The sequence below is a fragment of the Geotrypetes seraphini genome, chromosome 1 (genome assembly GCF_902459505.1).
Source record: "Geotrypetes seraphini chromosome 1, aGeoSer1.1, whole genome shotgun sequence".
In the NCBI taxonomy this organism is placed as follows: domain Eukaryota; kingdom Metazoa; phylum Chordata; class Amphibia; order Gymnophiona; family Dermophiidae; genus Geotrypetes; species Geotrypetes seraphini.
Genome location: NC_047084.1, coordinates 60,675,552 through 60,697,121, shown reverse-complemented (window position 1 = coordinate 60,697,121; position 21,570 = coordinate 60,675,552). Strand labels below are relative to the sequence as shown.

Below are 21,570 nucleotides of genomic sequence, written 5' to 3'. Positions count from 1 at the left end.
CTCTTTTCTTCTTTTTTATGAGATCTGAGATCTCTGTAGAGAACCACTGTGATCTATTGTTTCTTCACCGTTTACTTACTGATTTGACGTAGCGGTCGGTTGCTTCGTGTAAGGTTGATTTCAGAGCTGACCCCATTACCTCTACATTATCTGTTTCGGCATGATTTTGCAGTGCCCAATGGACGAAATCTCCCATGCTTTCGAAGTTTGTGCCCTTAAAGTTGAGGACCTTGGTTGATATGCTTGACTTAGTGAAACCTTTCCTGAGGTTGAACCATATCATGTTGTGGTCACTGGAGGCCAACGTATCACCTACCGAGACCTCTGTGACACTTTCTCCATTGGTGAGTATTAGGTCTAGTATCGCCCGATCCCTAGGGGGCTCTAATACCATTTGTCTGAGTCTCGCTCCCTTTATAGAGGTTAATAGCTTCCTGCTGCCGCTGGTCGTAGCGGAAAGACTGGCAAGGAACAATATTTTCTAAACAAAATGACAGTATTTTAGCAAAAATTTTCATGTCTGTATTTAAAAGGGCTATGGGCCTATAACTGGTGCACAGAGTCAGGTCCTTGCCACATTAGCCTGGAACATTGAGGAGGGGCATGTAGCTACCCGTTAGCACTCCATTAAATGTTTCCGCCAAGGGTCCCGCAACATAACTCTGCAAAAACTGATAACATTCTCCAGGAAACCCATTGGGATCTAGAGATTTCCTTTGCAAAGATTTTGTTTTATTACCAAGGCCACTTCTTGGGGAGTAATGGGAACACTGAGTAGCTGACACTTCTCTTCAGTAACTTTAGGAAGGTCTTCCTCCCTCACATAGGTAATAGCCTCATCCAAACATCCTAGTTCAGATGAATATAGTTTATAAAAATTACAAATTTCTCTATTCATCCCCCCCCTTCACACACACACAGCATGGCAGTTTTCCAACCTGTCAGCGATTGAGGCAGGCCATTGCCGGGTGGCTCCTGAAGTCTTCTGTCTACCACATGCCGCCTCATCTGATGCAACTTCCTGTTCCTGCAAGCCGGACAACAGTGGCCTGCCTCAATTGCTGACACTGCCAGCAATGTATCAGAAAGTTGGAGGGAAGAGGAAGGGAATAGAGTGGTTCATATCCCAGGAGAAGAAGAGAGAGAGATGACGGGTGGAAGATGCCAGAGTGGGTAAAAGATACTGAACAACGTGCTTAATGAAACTGGGGTGACAATCTATTTTTTGAGAGTGGCATGTGCTACCCCATAGTGACGCCTATACCTGGCACACAAGATTTGTTAAGCCTAGTTGGAATACATGAATTTTTAAGACTGCAGAGTACCATCTTGTGCAAGATGAATTGAATTGTTTTGCCTTAACTAGAAGAAGAGGAAATAATTATCAATTGCTAGTAACAAAATATTCCTGTAAAAGGGATTGCCTACTTCTTGGGTTTAGCATTTATTTCTACTGAAAGCTATTATGGAGGGTAATATCTTTTTCTTACAATTTAACACTATATTTAGAGAGAAATGATATGGCACTTGTGTTAATCCACTCTTAGAGATATCAACAAATAAAAAGAATTCAGGTGATACTTTTTTTGTTGGACTAACTAGAGCATGGTTAGAGTAGCTTTTGAAGATAATCCTTCTTCAGATCAGAGAAAAGCAAATGTTGACAACTATCAGTATATAAGAGTGAAACATCAAAGTACACATCTCCTTCAATATTTGCGGGGGTTAGGGGCAGAGCCGACCCGCAAATATTTAAAAATCATGAATAATATTCGGGCCTGTTCTGACCCACCCCCTGCTTTCCCCCGGAATTAAAGGAGTATTCTGGACCTTTCCCGCCTCCCTCCCACTTTCCCTCGGAATCCCTTAAGCCTTACCTGTTGGTCTAGCGGGTTTTCGAGGCAGGAGCGATCTTCCTATGCTCCTGGCCCCACGCAGATCACTCATAGGAAATGGCTGCCGTGAGCTCCCGTCGTAGTCTCAGAGACTACAGGAGCTCACGCAGAAAACCAGTGTTTTTGTTACGTCCTGTCTGGTACTCTATGTTTGCTTATCTCTGACCTGAAGAAGAAGGATTACCTTCGAAAGCTAATCTAACTATGCTGTAATTAGTCCATTAAAAAAGGTATCAGCTGAATTATTTTTGTTTTGTTTCTTTTTATTTCTACATCACACTTATAAATAAAGCTTGATATTTTATACTTACACCTAATAAACTATTACTATATATTTCCAGATGGATCCAGTAATCACAACAGCAGTTCCGGTGTACTCACTGAAAATGGGACGAGACTATGAAGTGCGAGTGCGATGCAAACAACTTTCCTCTGAAAACTTTGGAGAATACAGTGAAATACTTTATGTGTCCTTACCCCAGCCCGACCTTGAGGGTGAGAAGTTATCTTATTATGCATTCTGCAATGAACTTGTATTAGCGCACACATTTTGTTCTGACCCTAGTAACATAGAAACATAGAAAAATGACGGCAGAAAAGGGCCAAAGCCCACCAAGTCTGCCCACTCTAGTGACCCTTCTCCTTGATTTTGCTCACCACCCCCTGCCCCTACCTCATTAGAGATCCCACATGAATATCCCATTTATTTTTGAAATCTGCCACGCTGTTGGCCTCAATCACCTGCCGTGGGAGTTCATTCCAATGATCGACCACCCTCTCAGATGACCAAATGGAAATCTATATATATAAAATCGGAGGTATGTATGTGTGTATGTGCCGCGATCACGCAAAAACGGCTTGACCGATTTGAACGAAACTTGGTATGCAGATCCCTCACTACCTGGGGTGATATGTTCTGGGGGTCTCGCGGCCCACCTGCACACGTGGGCGGAGCTACAAACAGAAAATCAGATTTCACCCATTCATGTCAATGGAAAAAATGTAAAAAGCTGCCATTCTCACTGTAATTCAAAAACGGCTTGACCGATTTGAACGAAACTTGGTATGCAGATCCCTCACTACCTGGGGTGATATGTTCTGGGGGTCTCGCGGCCCACCTGCACACGCGGGCGGAGCTACAAACAGAAAATCAGATTTCACCCATTCATGTCAATGGAAAAATGTAAAAAGCTGCCATTCTCACTGTAATTCAAAAACGGCTTGACCGATTTGAACAAAACTTGGTATGCAGATCCCTCACTACCTGGGGTGATATGTTCTGGGGGTCTCGCGGCCCACAACTCTATGTTGCTTGCTCAAGGGTGGGTTCACCCAAGAATTTATATGTTCTTGCTCCAGGAGGTGAAACTAAAATTGTTGTTTATAATCACGTTTTGCGTTAGTTGTATTGTATTCATTTTGTCAAATATTTCACATTATAATTTAAATATTGTACTTTTTATTAAGCTGTAAAAAAATAATTTCATTCACCACTATAAAGTATCTTTATTTGAATCCATTTACAGTGTTATTGCTATAATTAAATACCCGTGCAACGCCGGGGCATCAGCTAGTCCTTTATAAACAGAGTCTTTGTTGATTCTCCTGGCTTCCTCAGTTGACACAATCAATCACAACATCCTAATAGAAACATGAAGGCAGATAAAGGCCGAATGACCCATCCAGTTTGCCTATCCACAGCATTCACTATTTCCTGCTCTCCCTAAGAGATCCCACGTGCCTGTCCCACACTTTCTTGAACTCAAGACAGTCTTTGTCTCCACCACTTCCACAGGGAGACTATTTCATTCATCTACCGCCCTTTCTATAATAAAAGTATTTCTTTAGCTTACTCCTGAGCCTATCACCTCTTAAATTCATCCTATGCCTTCTCATTCCAGCGCTTCCTTTCAAATGAAAGAGATTTGCCTCATATGCATTTATGCCATACAGGTTTTTAAACATCTCTATCATATCTGCTTTCTCCCGCTTTTAAACAGCATGTTAAATCAGACACTAATTCAGCTGTAACACGGGAAGCATTTAAAGGAGGTGAACTTATGTCCATCGTAGCCCATCATAATAATGAAAGAAATAAACAGTTACAAATGTTAGAAAATGGTATTAAACGTCTAGAATTAAAATATGCTGAAGCATGCGATCCATCTCTATCAGGGGTGTCAAAGTCCCTCCTCAAGGGCCGCAATCCAGTCGGGTTTTCAGGATTTCCCATGCACTGCTTTCATTGTATGCTAATAGATCTCATGCATATTCATTGGGGAAATCCTGAAAACCCGACTGGATTGCGGCCCTCGAGGAGGGACTTTGACACCCCTGATCTATATGGAATTCTTTATTACAGAAAAAATATTAATACAATAAAATTTGATCTGTATAACTGGGAAATGACATTTAATGCACAAAAGAGATCATTCTGTTTTGAATGAAATAAGGCCCCCTTTTATCAAGTCATGGCAGAGCACCCCACCATGGGCCAGCGAGGCAAATGCCCTAACGCCCATAGGAATTGAATGAGCATCGCAGCATTTACCTCGCCAGCCCGCAGCAAAATGCTCCACTGCGGCTTGATAAAAGGGGTAAATGTTGTAACTTAGGGGTAATTCACCTTGAACTACTTAAGTGGTTCTTGTTAATATTTTACTTGCAACTTATATACTACAAAACATGTGCGATGATTAAAGAGTGAAAATACAGCCTGTTCAAATGCCTGGTTCTCCAGCATCTGGTCTGAAAAATCAAATTTAACCTCTGAGCACTGTTTTTGAATCAGCTGATGTATGTATGAATGTTTGAAGTTTCAGTAGCCACTTCGTTGTATATTTATTATGCTCAATTTTTGAAGTTGGCAGTTTAATATTGTTTTTCACTTAGTGTGTGGATTTAATGTATAATCTTTACACATTTCTGCAAATTTTATTGCTAATAACATTGTATCCTGTTTTGTTATTTCAGAATCTGAAATCCTTTTGATTTCTTTTGTTATCGTTGGAACATTTGGTGGAACAATTGTGCTACTCTTGATTTTCTTTACAAAACAGAAAAGGTATAACGCTACATGCAGTCTACCAGATACTAAGGGCTCTTTTTACTAAGGTGCGCTAGCGTTTTTAGCGCACGCACAAAATTATCGTGCGCTAAACTGCGCAGTACGCTTCTAGAATAGCGCCAGCTCAATGCTGGCATTAAGGTCTAACACATGCGGCAATTTAGCGTGCACTATTCCGCGCGTTAAGGCCCTAACGCATCTTAGTAAAAGGAGCCCTAAATCACTGAATTTCGTGTCTTTGTAATAGAGGCGCACTTATCTTAATGTGGTCCCTAAACCCAACTCTGAGTTTCATGTCCACTGCTTCGAGGGTGAGGGAACTGCCGCTTCACTTGCTTGACACAAAACTTGAAGAGTTGGGTTTGGGGACCATATTAAGATAGATACTATACTTGAGTCACAGTTATGACAAAGCTGAGGACTTGAATTAAGTAAACAATTTTCCTGGTTATTTGGACTGTTTAAATGTTTTTATGCACACGTGTAGCACTTAATATGCACACAGGAGGCGCTTGGTGATTACTCTGAATAAGACGCCCAAGTGGCAGGCTCAAAATAGGGGTGCATTGATGGCTTTAGATATCCTTATCAGAGTCCCTTCTTACATATAGTGCTGTGTGCATCTGGCAGCACTATATAATTGATAAACTGTAGTAGTAGTTTATACAGTATTTATTGTTCTGGTGTATAATTATATATATTAAATTATGCTTCAACCAGTAACATATTCCCATGTGGGGTATTTTTGTTTTTGACCTAGCAATTAGTGCAGAATCTTAGCAGTAAACCAGTATTCAAAATATAGTCAATAAACTCTTACCAAAACATTCACTCACTCCTGTAAATTAAACAATAAGGATGACACAACATTATTCATAAATAAGGGAAAAGAAGGAAAAAGCCTCAGATGTTACAGGGGCAACAGCCACTGATAACAGCAAAAAGTAAGCAAAAGTGCATTTAAAGCTTAGCTCTACTTTTGCAACATCCTCACAGGCAGAAAAAAAACCCTTCTTATCACAGAAAATCAAACCACAAAAATTGTTTCTTTATTAAGGATAGAGCTAGTATATCAAAACTATAGTGATAGTAATAGCTTAACTCAAGTAGTCATAGCAGTACTCGACTGAAAATCTTTGATCCCTTAACTGTGGTCATTGTCTCAGGGCTGATGGGACCTGTGAAGTCAAACCATCACCGTCAAAATTTCAGCTACAAAACCAATGCAACTCAGGCATAAATTGCCCTCACTGCATCTTTAATCTATCTGCATCTTAGCATTAAACACACAGTTAATTTCCAACATAACCTTCTGACAAGAAGGGGGACAGGGAATAGGCAGGGATTATGCTTTATAATTAATGCAAAGTTACTGTTAACTGTATAGCATTTTCTGTAATGTTAATGCCACCTTAAGAGAATTATCTCACTGTAGAGAATGACCTGGGGACAAAGTTTGTCCCCATCCTTGCAGGCTCTGTCCCCACCCCGTGAGTTCTGTCCTCATTTGTACAAACCTCATTTGCACAAACCACATTAAAGTATAAAAAGGGACAATATGGCTATACAACTGTTTATAAATCAAAAAAATAATCTTTCATTTCTACCTGAGTTTGGTACAACCTTCCCAAAGATTCACTTGCCCATGTCTTTATATCATCTGAGAAGGTAATTGGATTGTCTTTCAGACATGGGTGTAGAAGAGAACCTAAACTGTGTAGTGGATGAACAGGAAAATAAGTGTCTATTAAATGTTAGAAATGTTCCTTGATGCCAGCAACAATGTATGAATCTGTTGCAGTAACAATAAGATGCTTGAGCACCTAGGCACACGATGGAAGGACATTTCAGAAGGCAGACAAGACACAAATGATGTCATTTAACAGTAGTTCATTGAAATCCAAAAGCAGCTTCTGCAGATTTTTAATAATTGAATTCAGTTGCCAGTTGTCTAAGATGTGTTCAAGTTTTTACATATTGATACTAGTCTCAAGTTTTTAGAAAATGACACAGGGACAAAGTTTGTCCCTGCTTCTACGGGCTCTGCCCGTCCCAGCCCCATAGGCACTGTCCCCCATCCCTACCCCATCCCCATGGTTTCTGTCCCCGTCCTTCATCCCTATCTCACTGTACCATATTATATGCCATTCAATTAGCACATGTTAAAATTTTTTCCCTGGGAAATTGCTGGGAACACTTCTAACAGTTAACACAAAGGGTCTTCAATTGTCACTCATTAATTTTGGCTTGAGCTCAGGTTATTAAGTCAGAGTGTTTCTTATAAGGAATGACATAGAGACAAATTTGTCCCCCCATCCCCGCAGGAACTCAGTTTCCCCATCCTGTCCCTGTGAGTTTTGTCGCTGTCCATGTCCCTGCCACATTCCTGTAAGCTCTGCCTTAACTGCACAAGCCTCGAACACTTATGATTTTAAAGTGTTTGAGGCTTGTGCAGATGAGGACGGAGCTTTCAGGAATGGGGCAGGGACAGAAAAGTAACTCGCTGGGACGGGACAGGAAAATGAGTTCCCGCGGGGACGGGGAAAAATTTTTTCCCTGTGTCATTCTCTAGTTTCTTATGGTAGAGCTTTAGATTTCCATGCAAGTTGCCAGAGTTATAATACCTCTTATATTCATAATTTGATTTTGAACCATGTTTTGCTGATATCTGTGGAGAAAACTGAAACATCATAAGTGAAAGTGTCCCCACCATGGTTTTACAACAGCAGCACATAGAATTCCCTTATTTTGAACGTATACAGTATACAGTATTTAAAATAGGATGTTCATTAAGAGTACTATTACTCATTAGTGAGTTTTGTACCCTAGAGAAAACTTCTCTTTTCATCATCTGTCTCCTCGTTCTCAGCACACATTTGCTGGATGAAGATTCTTTTGGATATTTTTAAATACCAATTTTTGTAAAACTTGCAAACTAACTCCCCCTGTTATAAAGCTGTGCTAGCAGTTGCCACTGCGGTAACTGCCCCAAAGCCCAAAGAAATTTAAAGGGCTTTGGGGCTTTTTGCCATGCAGCTTTGTAAAAAAAAAAAAAAAAAAAAAAGGGGTGGGGTCAAGGAACTACTTTTATTAAAATGTTTTGGGCTTAACATGCTATAATTTATAATTTTAATGTGTGACAAGTCCCAAATTAACACTGCATCATTTTGGGGCATTCCCACTATTTTTTATTGCAGGTCATGTGTTAATGTTCTTATTAGTGTGCAATACCTACAGGGAGTTAACACAGGACCACACAGCACCTCCTATTTAGGAGGCAGTAAATGGTCTCGTGTTAATGTAGTGCGCAGTAAGTAAAGCATGCAACGCTTCCATGCCCACTACTCCCATGCCAAGCATCCTGACAGAAAAAGCAAGTAACGCACAGATTAATGGATGGAAATGGGTAAACTACCGCAAAACCCCTTAATGCAGTCACACAGTATCCTGTTTATCCCAGGACAAGCAAGCAGCATATTCTCACCTATGGGTGACGTCACAGATGGAGCCCCAGTACATAACACTTTAAAAGTGCATCACTACTTTAAGTCTTTAGAAGGTTCACATAGCCCAAACCGCGCATGTGCGAGTGCCTTCCCGCCCGACTTAGGGCGCGTGGACCCTCAGTTTCTTAGTTTCCGTGGAGCTAAGAAGTTGCTTGTCAACGGCTGTTGATATTTTTGCGCTGTCTTCCCGCTCACGCGGCTTGTTTTCTGACTTTTCAGTCAGTATTTGTTTTTCTTTTCTTTCTTTTTTCGTCTAGTAAAAAAAAAATAATTTTTTTTTATTTTTCCCTTTCACGGGTTTGGCCCGGCAGGGCCTGTTCCATCCCCATAGCCTCGGACTCCAATTTTGCTGAGGCCATATTTCCCTCAATGTCCCATCCTCAAATGGGTTTTAAAAAGTGTGGATGCTGTGCTCGCCCTATTTCCATCACCAGTCCGCACCTCTGGTGTCTCCAGTGTCTGGGGCCCGAGCACAAAGCTGAATCTTGTATCCACTGTTCTTTCCTCCAGAAGCGGACCCTTAAAAATCGTCAGATCCAGCAACACCTCCTCTTCGGTATCGCTATGGAGGGTGAGTCGACACTAGTACCGACGTCGGGGTCCACATCTAAATCGACACTGTAACATACGATGTCGATAGGGCCATCTTTGGTGTCGAATGTTACAGTGGATAAGCCAGCTAAGAAGCCTTCTCTCACCCCTTTGGGTCCTCTAGTCAAAACGGCAGTGAGCCAAGTCCTGTCCACATTGAGGAGATCCAAAAATGCTCGGCTCCGATTTCGGTGAGTGCCTCGACATCAGCCTCCTCATCGCCGGAGCGCAGAGCCAAAGGTACCGACAAAAAGGCCAACGGTACCGGTGCATTCCCTTAAACAGCAAATTAAAGAATTGCTGCAGGAGGAGTTACGGGAACAGTTACAACTGTTACTTCCTGTTATTGTGACACCGGCTTCTCCAGTGCCAATGCCAGTCTGGTCTGAGCTCTCGACACTGGCACAGACATTTCGAGAGTCTCCATCAGTGCCGCTTCATCTGGTTAAAGAACCGGTATCAGGGACAGCTCAGCACCGCTCTTCTTCTCAGACATCTCCTGAGATGGTGTCAGTCAGATCAGGCAAGGCTTTGAAGAAAATGAAGCATCTCGAGCCTTCGACACCCAGTGCTCGGCACTGACCTCCACCAGCCCGAGATTTAGACCTGTGGGGTGACTCTGATCAAGAACCCCTTGTATCTGATGATGAGGTCTCGTCAGACAAGGATTCTCATTTACCATCTTCTCAAGAGCCTGACAAGTCATCTTTTTCTGTATTTTTAAAGGAATTGTCTGAAGCTCTTTCTATCACACAAGTCTGACAAGTCATCTTTTCCTGTATTTTTAAAGGAATTGTCTGAGGCTCTTTCTATCACACTTGAAGCTGACTCCAAGAAATCTAAGCAGTTTTTAGATGCCTTAGATTATGACCAGCCGCCCAAGGAGTTTCTGAAACTGCCTCTCCACGACATCTTAAGAGAGACTTTTTATTAAAAATTTAGAAACTCCTCTAACCATCCCTGTGGCTCCTCGTAAGCTTGATTCACTTTATAGGGTGATTCCAATTCTAGGGTTTGACAATCACTACTAGTGGAGTCAACCCAGAAGAAATCTGCGGGGGCTAGCGTCTATGCCTCGGTACCTCCTGGCAGAGAAGGGAAGACCATGGACAAAAGACTGTTCCAGAACACTATGCTGGCCAACCGGTCTGGTAACTATGCTTTTCATTTTTCTTTTTATTTAAAGCACTTACTCAATCAAGTTGCTAAATTTCATAAATATTTACCTGACCGAAAACTACCTGCTTTTCAGCATTTCATCTCTGACTTACTCCAGTTTTGTAAGTACCTGGTCCGCTCTATTTATGATACATTTGAGCTCTCCTCACGTGCTGTGGCCATGTCAGTGGCCATGCGGCCTGTAGCCAGGATGAGAGTTTCGGAGCTTGATGTCAACCATCAGGATTGGTTGGCTAATGCACCTTACTTAAGTGACGAGCTTTTTGGGGCCTCTTTGGACACGACTACGCAAGAATTATCACCCCATGAGACCAGGTGGGATACTCTAGTAAAACCTAAGAAAAAACCTCCACCTTCTTGTCCCTTCAGACAATCCTTCTATCAGAGATGATTTACGGCAAAGTCTATGACCCCCAACTCCGTCTCAACCCAACAGACAGCGGCCACAACAACAACAAGCATGTCAACAACAACAGAAACAACAGGCTGCCCCTCCAAAATCCACACAACCTTTTTGACGTGTTTCTTCGGAGCATAGTCAGTGTTACCATTTTTCACCCTTTGCCTCAGCCCATTGGAGGCCGTCTTCAGTTTTTCATAGGTCGTTGGGAACTGATACCAACAGACCTCTGGGTCCGCAACATCATTCGTCAGGGTTATTCTCTCAGTTTTCAAACCCTTCCACCGGACCATCCTCCAAGCGAGTTCTGCTTTGGACCCTGAACAGTCCTCCCTTCTTCTGCAGGAGTTTCAATCCCTTCTGCTGCTGAATGCCATCGAGGAAATTCCCCCTCAATCAGAAGAATCAGGGATTCTACTCTCGTTACTTCTTAGTCCCCAAGAAGACCGGAGGACTGAGACCCATCCTGGATCTCAGAGCTCTCAACAAATTTCTAGTCAAGGAAAAATCCAGGATGCTATCCCTCGCCCTGATTTATCCTCTCCTTAATAAGAACGACTGGCTATGCTCCCTAGATCTCAAGGAAGCCTACACACATATTCAAATTCAGCCGGCTTCCAGGAAGTACCTTCACTTTCAAATCAATCAATGTCATTACCAGTACAAGGTACTTCCCTTCGGCCTGGCATCTTCTCTCAGAGTCTTCACAAAGTGCCTGATTGTGGTGGCCAAATCTATCTGATCACACAGCCTTCAAGTCTTTCCTTACCTGGACGACTGGTTGATCAAGGCTGTCTCCCCTCAGGAAGTGGTCCAAGCAACATCTCAAGCCATTTCTTTTCTCCAAGGTCTTGGATTAGAAGTCAACTTCCCCAAATCACATCTCATTCCGACTCAACATCTGCAGTTCACTGGGGCAATCCTAGACACCACTCAAGAGAGCGTTTCTCCTCCAGTTTGCCTTCAGGCTCTCATCCGTCTGTGTCAGCAACTACTTCCTCTTCAATCCATATCTGCCAGACACATGATGGTTCTTAGGCCACATGGCCTCGACTGTCCATGTAACACCATTGGCAAGGCTACATCTTCGCACTCCTCAGTGGACCCTTGCTTCTCAGTGGTCTCAAGTGACTGATCAACTCTCACAACATATATCTGTGACATCATCTCTTCTGCAGTCACTTCAATGGTGGATGATCTCCAATCTCTCCAGAGGTCTCCTTTTTCACTTGCCCCCTCATCACAAGGTCATTATGACAGACGTATCCCCTTATGCCTGGAGGGATCATATGGACAATCTTCAGACTCAGGGTCTTTGGACCACCAAGGAACGGAAATTTCACATCAATTTCCTGGAACTCAAAGCAATGTTTTATGCCCTCGGGGCTTTTCATCATCTTCTCTGCCCTCAAGTCCTCCTTCACACAGACAATCAAGTAGCAATGTACTACATAAACAAGCAAGGAGGCACATGCTCTCTCCTGTTGTGTCAGGAGGCCCAGAAAATCTGGACTTGGGCGACAGCTCGAAATCTATTCTTGAAGGCTGTCTACATTCAAGGAGAGAAGAATTCCCTAGCAGACAACCTAAGCAGAATTCTTCAGCCTCACGAATGGACTCTCAACCCTGCAACTCTCCAGTCCATCTTTGCTCAATGGGGCACTCCACAGGTGGACTTGTTTGCGGCTCCTCACAATCACCAGTTGCCCCAGTTTTGCTCCAGGCTTTACTCTCCTCTCCATCTGTAAGCAGATGCTTTTCTCCTGGACTGGTTGGGCCTGTTTCAATATGCATTCCCTCTTATTCCTCTCATGTTGAGAACTCTCTTTCAACTCAAACAATAGGCAGCCACCATGATTCTCATTGCTCCACAGTGGCCCAGGCAACATTGGTTCTCCCTTCTACTTCAACTCAATTCCAGGGAGCCCATACCTCTTCCAGTATTTCCTACTCTGCTCACTCAGAATCTGGAATCACTTCTACACCCCAACCTGCAATCACTACACCTGATAGCTTGGTTTCTCTCGGGCTGAATCAATCTCACTTACATCTCTCTCAGCCTGTTCGTCAAATTCTTGATGCATCCAGAAAACCAGCCACTCAGCAATGTTATCAACAAAAGTGGACTTGGTTTTCTTCCTGGTGTCTTCTTCATCATCATGATCCAACTTCATTATCAGTGGATTTGGTGTTGGATTATATGCTTCATCTGTCTGATTCTGGCCTCAAATCTACATCTGTCAATCTCAGCGCTATTACAGCTTTTCACATGCCAATCGAGGGTAAACCTCTTATAGTCTCCAGATTTATGAAAGGACTTTTCAATATCAAACCACCTCTCAAGCCTCCTCCTGTCATCTGGGATTTTAATGTTGTACTTTCCAGCTTGATGAAGCTACCATTTGAACCAATGGCTACAGCTCATCTTAAGTTTCTAACCTGGAAAGTGGTCTTCCTTATTGCTCTCACCTCTGCCAGGAGGGTCAGTGAGTTACAAGCATTAGTAGCAGAGCCACCCTTCACAGTTTTTCATCATGACAAGGTGGTTCTGCGTACACATCTAAAATTTCTTCCGAAGTTGTCACTGAATTTCATCTCAATCAGTCAATTGTTCTACCAGTGTTTTTTCTTAAGCCTCATTCTCATGCTGGAGAGACTGCCTTGCATACGTTGGACTGTAAATGAGCTTTGGCCTATTACATTGACCGGACAAAGCCACATCAAACATCTCCTCAACTTTTCATCTCTTTTGATCCAAACAAGTTGGGGCATCCTGTTTCTAAAAGAATTATTTCCAACTGGCTGGCTGCCTGTATCTCTTTCTGTTATGCTCAGACTGGACTGGCACTGGAGAGTCGTGTCACAGCCCACAAAATTAGAGCGATGGCAGCTTCTGTGGCTTTCCTCAGATCTTCTCCCATTGAGGAAATCTGTAAAGCTGCCACCTGGGTCCTCATTTCATACCTTCACTTCTCACTACTGTCTGGAGTCCTTCTCCAGACGGGATGGGCACTTCAGCCAATCTATATTACAAAATTTATTTTCCTAAAGGCCAACACTCCCACCATCCCATTTCTGTTAGCTTGGAGGTCACCCATACGTGAGAATATGCTGCTTGCTTGTCCTGGGATAAAGCAAAGTTACTTACCGTAACAGGTGTTATCCAGGGACAGCAGGAAGATATTCTCACAACCCACCCACCTCCCCGGGTTGGCTTCTTAGCTGGCTTATCTTAACTGAGGGACCACGCGCCCTACGTCAGGCGGAAAGGCACTCGCGTGTGTGCGTTTCAGGCTGTCGCAAACTTTCTAAAGTCTTAAAGTGGCGATGCACTTTTAAAGTGTTCCGTACCCGGCCTCCGTCGGTGACGTCACCCATACGTGAGAATATCTGCCTGCTGTCCCTGGATAACACCTGTTACGGTAAGCAACTGTGCTTTCTGGGTGTTAAGTGCTTAATGCACTGTAGTAAAAGAGCCCCTAAACTTTTTAAATAAAATTGCAATTGCAACAAAATCAGCATCTTATTGTTTTAATGTACAGTAAAATAGAGGGAATGATACACAGCCAGCTATTAACAAAGAGGGGATGTTAATGTGGGCTACTGTTAAGTCAGGTTATTTTAACATGGGGTCCCATTTTATGCAATGAGACCCTGTACTAAAATAACCCAACTTTTGGTAAAATTACCTTACTTAATAGTAGCCCACATGGATAACCACCCCCCACAGTTAACCCGACCATTCTGACTAGTTAACTCCCCCCCCCCCTTTTTTACTAAACCACGATAGCGGTTATTAGCGCAGGGAGCCATGCTGAATGCTCTGCTCCCGATGCTCATAGAACTCTATGAGCATCGGGAGCAGCGCGGAGCATTCAGTGTGGCTCCCTGCCCTAATAACCGTTATTGCGGTTTAGTAAAAAGGGGGGGGGCATTTGAATATTCAGCCAAGATATGTTTAGGCTGAACATCTGGTCTAAAATTAATTGGACAAGGACATCAGGTTAACTATAGGCTTGAGGCGACATCAACAAGACTTACTTTTTGGCCCATGCTGAATGACAGTACTGATCAACCAAAGTTAAACTGCAGCCTGCATATTTTGACTGGCTAAATTTTGTCCATACAACAATTTATATTGGCAAGAAAAGGAGGGAGAGGGAGGGCAGGGGTTCTGCTGAGTTAGCTCAAAAAGTAAACCAGACAAGCTATTTGAATATTGACCACAAAATATGTATGCGAAATAGAATCTGAATAGAAACAAATAGAAAAGAAAGTTTTTTTAACAATCTAAATAATTTTATCTTTTAAGGTTGAAGATGTTAATTCTCCCTCCCGTTCCAGTGCCAAAGATTAAAGGCATTGACTCAGAGCTTTTAAAGGTAGTGGTGCAATTATTTGTTGTATTTAAGCATGCTATACAAACCGGATATTCTTCAGGGCAATGATACTTTAATAAGTGGTAATTAGCTATTTTATTTTATTTTTTTAGAAGGGAAAACTAGATGAAGTGAATTCCATCCTAACCTGTCATGGAATCAATAAGCCTGAACTGTATAATGATTCCTGGGTTGAGTTTATTGAACTGGACATAGATGACCCTGATGAAAAGACTGAAGGTTTAGATACAGACAGACTTCTCAATGATGATCATCTGAAATCTCATAGTTGCCTTGGTGTAAAGGATGATGATTCTGGACGTGCCAGTTGTTGTGAACCAGATATCCCTGAGACAGATTTCAGCACAAGCGACACTTGTGATGGCACTTCAGATATAGTTCAGTTACAAAAAGTAAATGTAAATGAAGGGGATCTTTTGTGCCTTGATCAGAAATGCAGTGATGAATCACCCTTAAGCTTTGATGCTTCAGCTACCCAACTACTTAACAGCAAGACATCTGGTGATGACAAACCAAGACCCTTTGTCAGTGAGACTGAATCAGCTGACCATCCTGTTTGCATTCAGCTAACCAACCAGAGTTCAAAAGCCAACATTGATTTTTATGCACTTGTAAGTGACATAAGTCCAACAGGAAGACTTCTACTTTCCCCAGGACAAAGAATCAAGACGGAAAATGAGGAATGTATTGAACCAACCATGCAGTGTCAACCAAACTACACTACTGACAGTGCCTACATATGTGAGTCAGCAGCAGTCACATTTTGTGCCACACCCTCACATGAAGAGGAACCACAACCACGGCCAAATTTTAATGAGAATACTTATTTCACCGCAGAAAGCCTTACCACTACTGTTTTGGATTCTGTTGCAGAAGATGAAGCATCAACTTCTGAGATGCCTGTCCCGGATTATACCTCTCTTCACATTATTAGCTCTCAGCAGAATATTGTGCTGACTGAGCTATCTAACCCAAGCATTCTTGCATCATGTGGCTACATGAACCCAGACCAAGTCAACAAGTTCATGCCTTAGCTGTTCATCCAGACGAGTATATGTTTAATGGTTTGAGCTGACTTGGGCTTTTATGCTTAAACCAAAATACTGTGTACAAGTTTTTGTGTTTCTTATGTCTTGTTGTAAAGTTCAATCTTTTATCTGAAGTGTTGAAATACATTTAAATATTAATCAATCATTTCTAAAGCATAAGTATTAGTTCTAAGAGCTGTTGCAGAATGTTTCGCAATAAGTGACTGTTCAGTTACTGTTTGGTGTAGAATTTGTGACACTAAGCTTTGAGTGAATATTTAATGTAAAATCATGCTTTTTGGAAAAGCAGAAATGAGGTGATTTGCCGTTTAAAAGAATGGAAAGCAAATTATATACTGAGATCTAAATTTCAGTAATTGGGACTTGAAAACATTCAGTAAAATGCTATAGATGGAAAGACAGTGGTCGTCTGGGAATACATGTATTTTTGCCTCGGTTAAGATATTTTATTATTTTAGATCTAAAGCATGAATATTTTATATTTCATTACATGCCATGTAAGTATAATTATCACAATCCATCTTATGGAATGTAGTTGCTGCAATTTTATAAGGGTTGGTTCCTGTGATAGTTACTACAGGCATAAATAAATGAGAATTAGTTTTCTACGGAGCCATTTTTATACCTCTGATAACATCCATTGTGGATATTACAATTTCTGTATTGTAATGACTTTCACTATCAAAGCCTGTGCCTCTTAAGTCTAAACTATTATACACATTTCAGCTTTTGAAATATTTCAGGAAAAAAAAACCAAAAAAATTGAATACAATATTTGGACAAAAGAGAATATTCTTCATATAATTCTTATTATTGGAATGGTGTTTTCTACAGAAGCTAAAATTATCAGTTTTACTGATTAGAATTTTAAAAGCATTATCCACACTGTGAAATAGTGTTGTTGGGGGGGGGTTAAGTGTATGAAATGTATGGCTTAAGCAGGAATTTAAAAATACATCTCTGTGTATATCCGAATCTAGACTACAATAAACTAAAGCTAATGGGACAGTATTTGAGCAAATATATTCACTAAACTTTTCCCCATAGATACAGAGTGGGTTAAAAGCTGTAGTGAATCAGGCTTTAAGAAAGGTTTAGATGTAGATAACTTCAGAGTTAACTATATAAATCCTTTTTCCCCCTCCCCCAAAATGGGGGATCAACCAGCACATTTGGATGTGCATGTTGGCGTCCAGACAAAAGTTACACATTGAGGAGGAGAGAGGCCCAGAGGTGCTTCTTTTGGGAGGAGGGGGAGGCTGGACTAAGTTATACAGATCGTACCAGTATTCAGCACTATCCAGATAGCCTTAATTTAAGCAGGACTGTAAAAGAGCTGCCTTAACTCAAACCGATAAACCTTTTAAGTTTCGAATCACAAATTCAGTGACCCTACTTAAATGAATGGTGTGGTTAAGCATCTGCTTATCGTTTTGCAGCACCTGCCCCACTAAATATTAACTTCATAGGGGCTCTTTACTAAGGGCCCAAAATTGTTAACATGAATTTGCACGGTTGGTGCTGGTTAGCTCATGCAAATTCTCATGTTAACTGTATTTTGTCATAGGGGGTAGAATGTAGGTGGAGAACGGGCAGGGACTACATAGTACAGTTAGCACATGGTACTTACCGTATGCCAACTCACTTTTGTTGTTAGCGTAGGTTTACTTAGCGATTTCTCAGTAGGAGGCACTAAGGCAGGGGTGTCCAACCTGCGGCCCCGTGAAGTATTTTGTGCGGCCCCAGTCGAGGGCGATGCAGTGTTTTCCTCTGCTGCCCCCAGGTGTTTACCGTCTTACCAGCTCCCTCCTCTGTCTTGCTGCAGCGTTTGCACGGCCCCAGAAAATTTTTTTGGGCCAATACGGCCCAAGGAAGCCAAAAGGTTGGACATCCCTGCACTAAGGGGGAATTTATCAATGTGGGCTACTGTGAAGTCAGGTTATATTATCGCAATTTGGGTTATTTTAGCACAAGGTCTTATTGCATGAAATGGATCCTATAGTACAAGAGCCCGACCTAACAGTAGCCCATGTTGAAAACATCTCCTGTAAGGGCCTTCGTGCTGAGTCAAAATTAACATGACCCAATGAACATTTTCAGTGTGATAATTGCTGAGGACATGCTGGGTTTGATCCCAACAATTAGCACATAAACTATGCGTTTAGCGTACTTTAATTTTTGCTATTAAGGTGCGCTAAGTGCAGTGGCACAGCGAAGGTGAGAGGCACCTGAGGTGGTGGCGCTCCCTATCCCCACCCTCTTCTTTGCTCCCCTTCCTTGGCCTCCCCCCACCGCGCACACCCACCCCTTCCCTTTCTTTGTACCTCTTCAACTTCCCCGGCGCAAGCAGCATCACCAACTTGTTGCCCATGCCAGCTCTCCCTTTGACATCACTTCCTAGTCGCAGGACCTGGGATAGAGGGATAGTTGATGCCGGCGCAAGCAGCAGGTTGGCGCTGCCGCTCGCACTGGCGAAGAGCTAGAGGTACGGTGGGAGGAAGTGAAGGCGCACGGTGGGGGGGAGGAGTGGGATGGAGCTGGGGGACAGAGAGGAGGAGAGGTGCCAGTGCCTCCACCTAGATGGCGCCCAGGGCAGACACCCCTCCCCTTACTACGCCGTTGGCTAAGTGTAAAACCATAGTGTACTTTAGTAAAAGACCAACTCAGTGTTTAACAGTGAATTTAATTATCCAAAATTAGACTCATTAGAAACATTGAAAACTACCTGTGAAAGGAGAAAGTGCTTCATCCCTGCCTTTTTTTGTAAAATTAAGTTTAGAAATTAACTTTATAAGCTTTATTATTATAAATTTGCTAATATAGCACTAACCAGAATGTAGGAAGCAAGCCTATAAAAGAGGATTCTCTTTTTACTTTTCTAGGACTTTAAACCCACAATTAAAACTGGGCTTTGTTTCTCAGTGATAAATATTACGTAATTAGAAGTTAACTTGCTGCTAAAGATTACTAAGCTATGTTTTTCGGTTTTATGTTTAATATTCTAATGTTAAACACTAATGCAATTATAAAATATGTGCATGACAAAGCCTCTTACTTTATTTACTATTGGGTTTTAAAAAAAAGTTTATAAAGCCAAAAATAGTTAAATACCTCAATCAGTCTCAGAATGTCAGTTTGGTACTTTACTGGTTACACAAGCCATTATTCACCAGTATGAATTGTTGTGTCTTTCATTTTATATTTAACTTTCTTTGTCTATGTATATTTTTTCTCTCAAAATTAAATAAATTTATTTTCTTGGATCTGACTGACAAGAGGTTTTTCTTATTTATATGCTGTACTTAAATACTTAAATTTTCAGGGGGGTTTTAAATACAGAAAATAAAATAAATCCTGCACAGGTTGTTTTAAAGACAAGATCAAACTTAGGGGCCTATTTGCCAAGATTCAGTAAGCAGTTAGCACAGGATTTAGTGCATATTAACCATTAGCAAGGACCCACATTAATGGCTACCACACAGTACCGCATGCTGAAGGAGTCACAAATAAGAGAGAGGCAAGAGCCAACTGCAACACAGAGCAGGAAATTCTCCAAACGGTGCCTAAGTTAATTAAGAAATGCCGTTTAAATGACAAAAAATATTAACATTAAAGCACCTACCAGAATCACACCTCAGTAGGTGCTTTAGACCGCCTAATGCCACTGTGGGCGTGGCTAACACCGGAAGTAGCATTAGGCAGCCTAAAGCACCTACGTAGGCGCAATTCATGGCAAAGGTAGGCGCTGGAAATGTAGGCCTAGAAGACCCTGGCCTATATTTCAAGCACCTATCATTCCCAGAAGTACGATTCTGTATACGGGCGCCAATATCGACACTGTATAGAGAATCCCGGGCCAGAATGCAGGAAAATAAAAAGAAGTAGAGCAGCTAGTAGACTCAACCAAATATATTAATACCAGTCAGTAGAAAATGGTGGTTCAAGGTATATATCTCTGAAGACTTGGGGGCTCATTTTCAAAAAAGTAGGATGTCCAAAAAGTGGCATAAAGGGGCAGATGGATGTTTTTCTTACCAAACCCTTCCAATTTGCTATTTTCAAAATCTCTTTTCTAGATGGATAATATATGCTGTTCATCCACAGTTCATCTAAATCTCAAGGGGGGGTGGGGTTTGGAGACATGTTGTAGGCGGGACTAAGGCGGGCTTATGATCTGAATGTTTTTCTGCCATAATCAAACATTTTTAGGGCTGCATGTTGATTAATTGCAATTAATCACAAAATTTTTAATCGCATGAAGCATCCACCCTCATATTTCCTTCTTTACTCGTACAGTGACAAATATAGACAACACAAGTAAATTCTCAGAACCAACATATTTCAATTACTAAAATGAAAATACATCATTTTTCTTACCTTTGTTGCCTGGTGACTTTAAAGTAAAGACAGAACAAAATGATTAGAAAAATAAAATCACCAAGCAACAAAGGTAAGAAAAATGATGTATTTTCATTTTAGTAATTGAAACATATCGATTCTGAGAATTTACTTCTGCTGTCTATATTGGCCACTGTACGAGTATAGAAGGAAATGTGAGGGGGGGGTACACTTTACGCAATTAATCGATGTGTGGCCCTAAACTTTTTAGAATATCTCCAGGGCACAAAATAGCTGCTCTACAGATTTAATCAGGTGAGACAGCCCAGGTCTCAGCCCAGGAAGTCGCTACACATCTTGTTGAATACACTGCGATAGAGATAGGGGGCTGTTTCCTGCAGGCAATATAGGAAGATTAAATCGCCATGCAAATCCATCTGGCAATGGAAGCCTTGAAGCTGGCTTGCCATGTCCTGAGTGACTGCTCAGCACAAAAAGATGATCAGAAAGTCTGGAATCAGTCCTCTCCAGATAGATTAGTAGGGCTCTTCACACCTCCAACTTCTGCAAAAGTTTGTCCTGTTTCACCAAACTCATAGAATGAAAGACTGACAAAGCTCTTGATTGACATGGAAGGCAGAAACCATCTTCGGAAGAAAGGAAGGTACTGTGCTCAGAAAAACACCTGATTCCGTGAAACAGAAAGGGTTTCCTACATTAGAGGGCCTGTAAATCTGAGAACCTTCTCGCTGAAACTATGGCAACCCAAAAACACTGTCTTAACCCTAAGGTCCAACAGGGAAGCATCTGTCAGGGGCTCATATGAAGCATAGGACAGGCCCTCCAGGACCACATTGAGGTCCCAAGATGAGAAAGGTCTGCATAACGAGGGTCTCAATCTGAGAGCCCCCCCCCCTCAAAAACTGAGTGACATCTGATTGAGATGCCAGAGACTGCAAGCCTCTCCGAGCCCAAAAGCACAAGATACCGGCTATCTGCACTTTGAGAGATGAAACTGCCAGGCTCTTTTCAAGACCGGCTTGCAGGAATGCAAGGATTACTAGAATTGGAGCCCTCTCAGGCTTCACCTGCTCCTTGGCACATCATAACTGAAAGGTATTCCAGGTCTTAGCATAAGCCGCAAC

General features: G+C 42.0%; 1 protein-coding gene across 13 annotated transcripts in view; it reads left to right on the top strand.

The window, feature by feature from the left end:
• Positions 1–19,355, top strand: part of GHR (growth hormone receptor) — a 436,004-nt gene extending 416,649 nt beyond the window's left edge. For all 13 annotated transcript variants that reach the window (XM_033932119.1, XM_033932074.1, XM_033932056.1 and 10 more), the window contains 4 exons: positions 2,237–2,390; positions 4,869–4,959; positions 14,951–15,020; positions 15,131–19,355. In XM_033932119.1, coding sequence (XP_033788010.1) covers positions 2,237–2,390; positions 4,869–4,959; positions 14,951–15,020; positions 15,131–16,072 — 1,257 coding nt within the window. In that variant the 3' untranslated portion in view covers positions 16,073–19,355. The remainder of the gene's footprint in view (positions 1–2,236; positions 2,391–4,868; positions 4,960–14,950; positions 15,021–15,130) is intronic.
• The last annotated feature ends 2,215 nt before the right edge of the window (positions 19,356–21,570 follow it).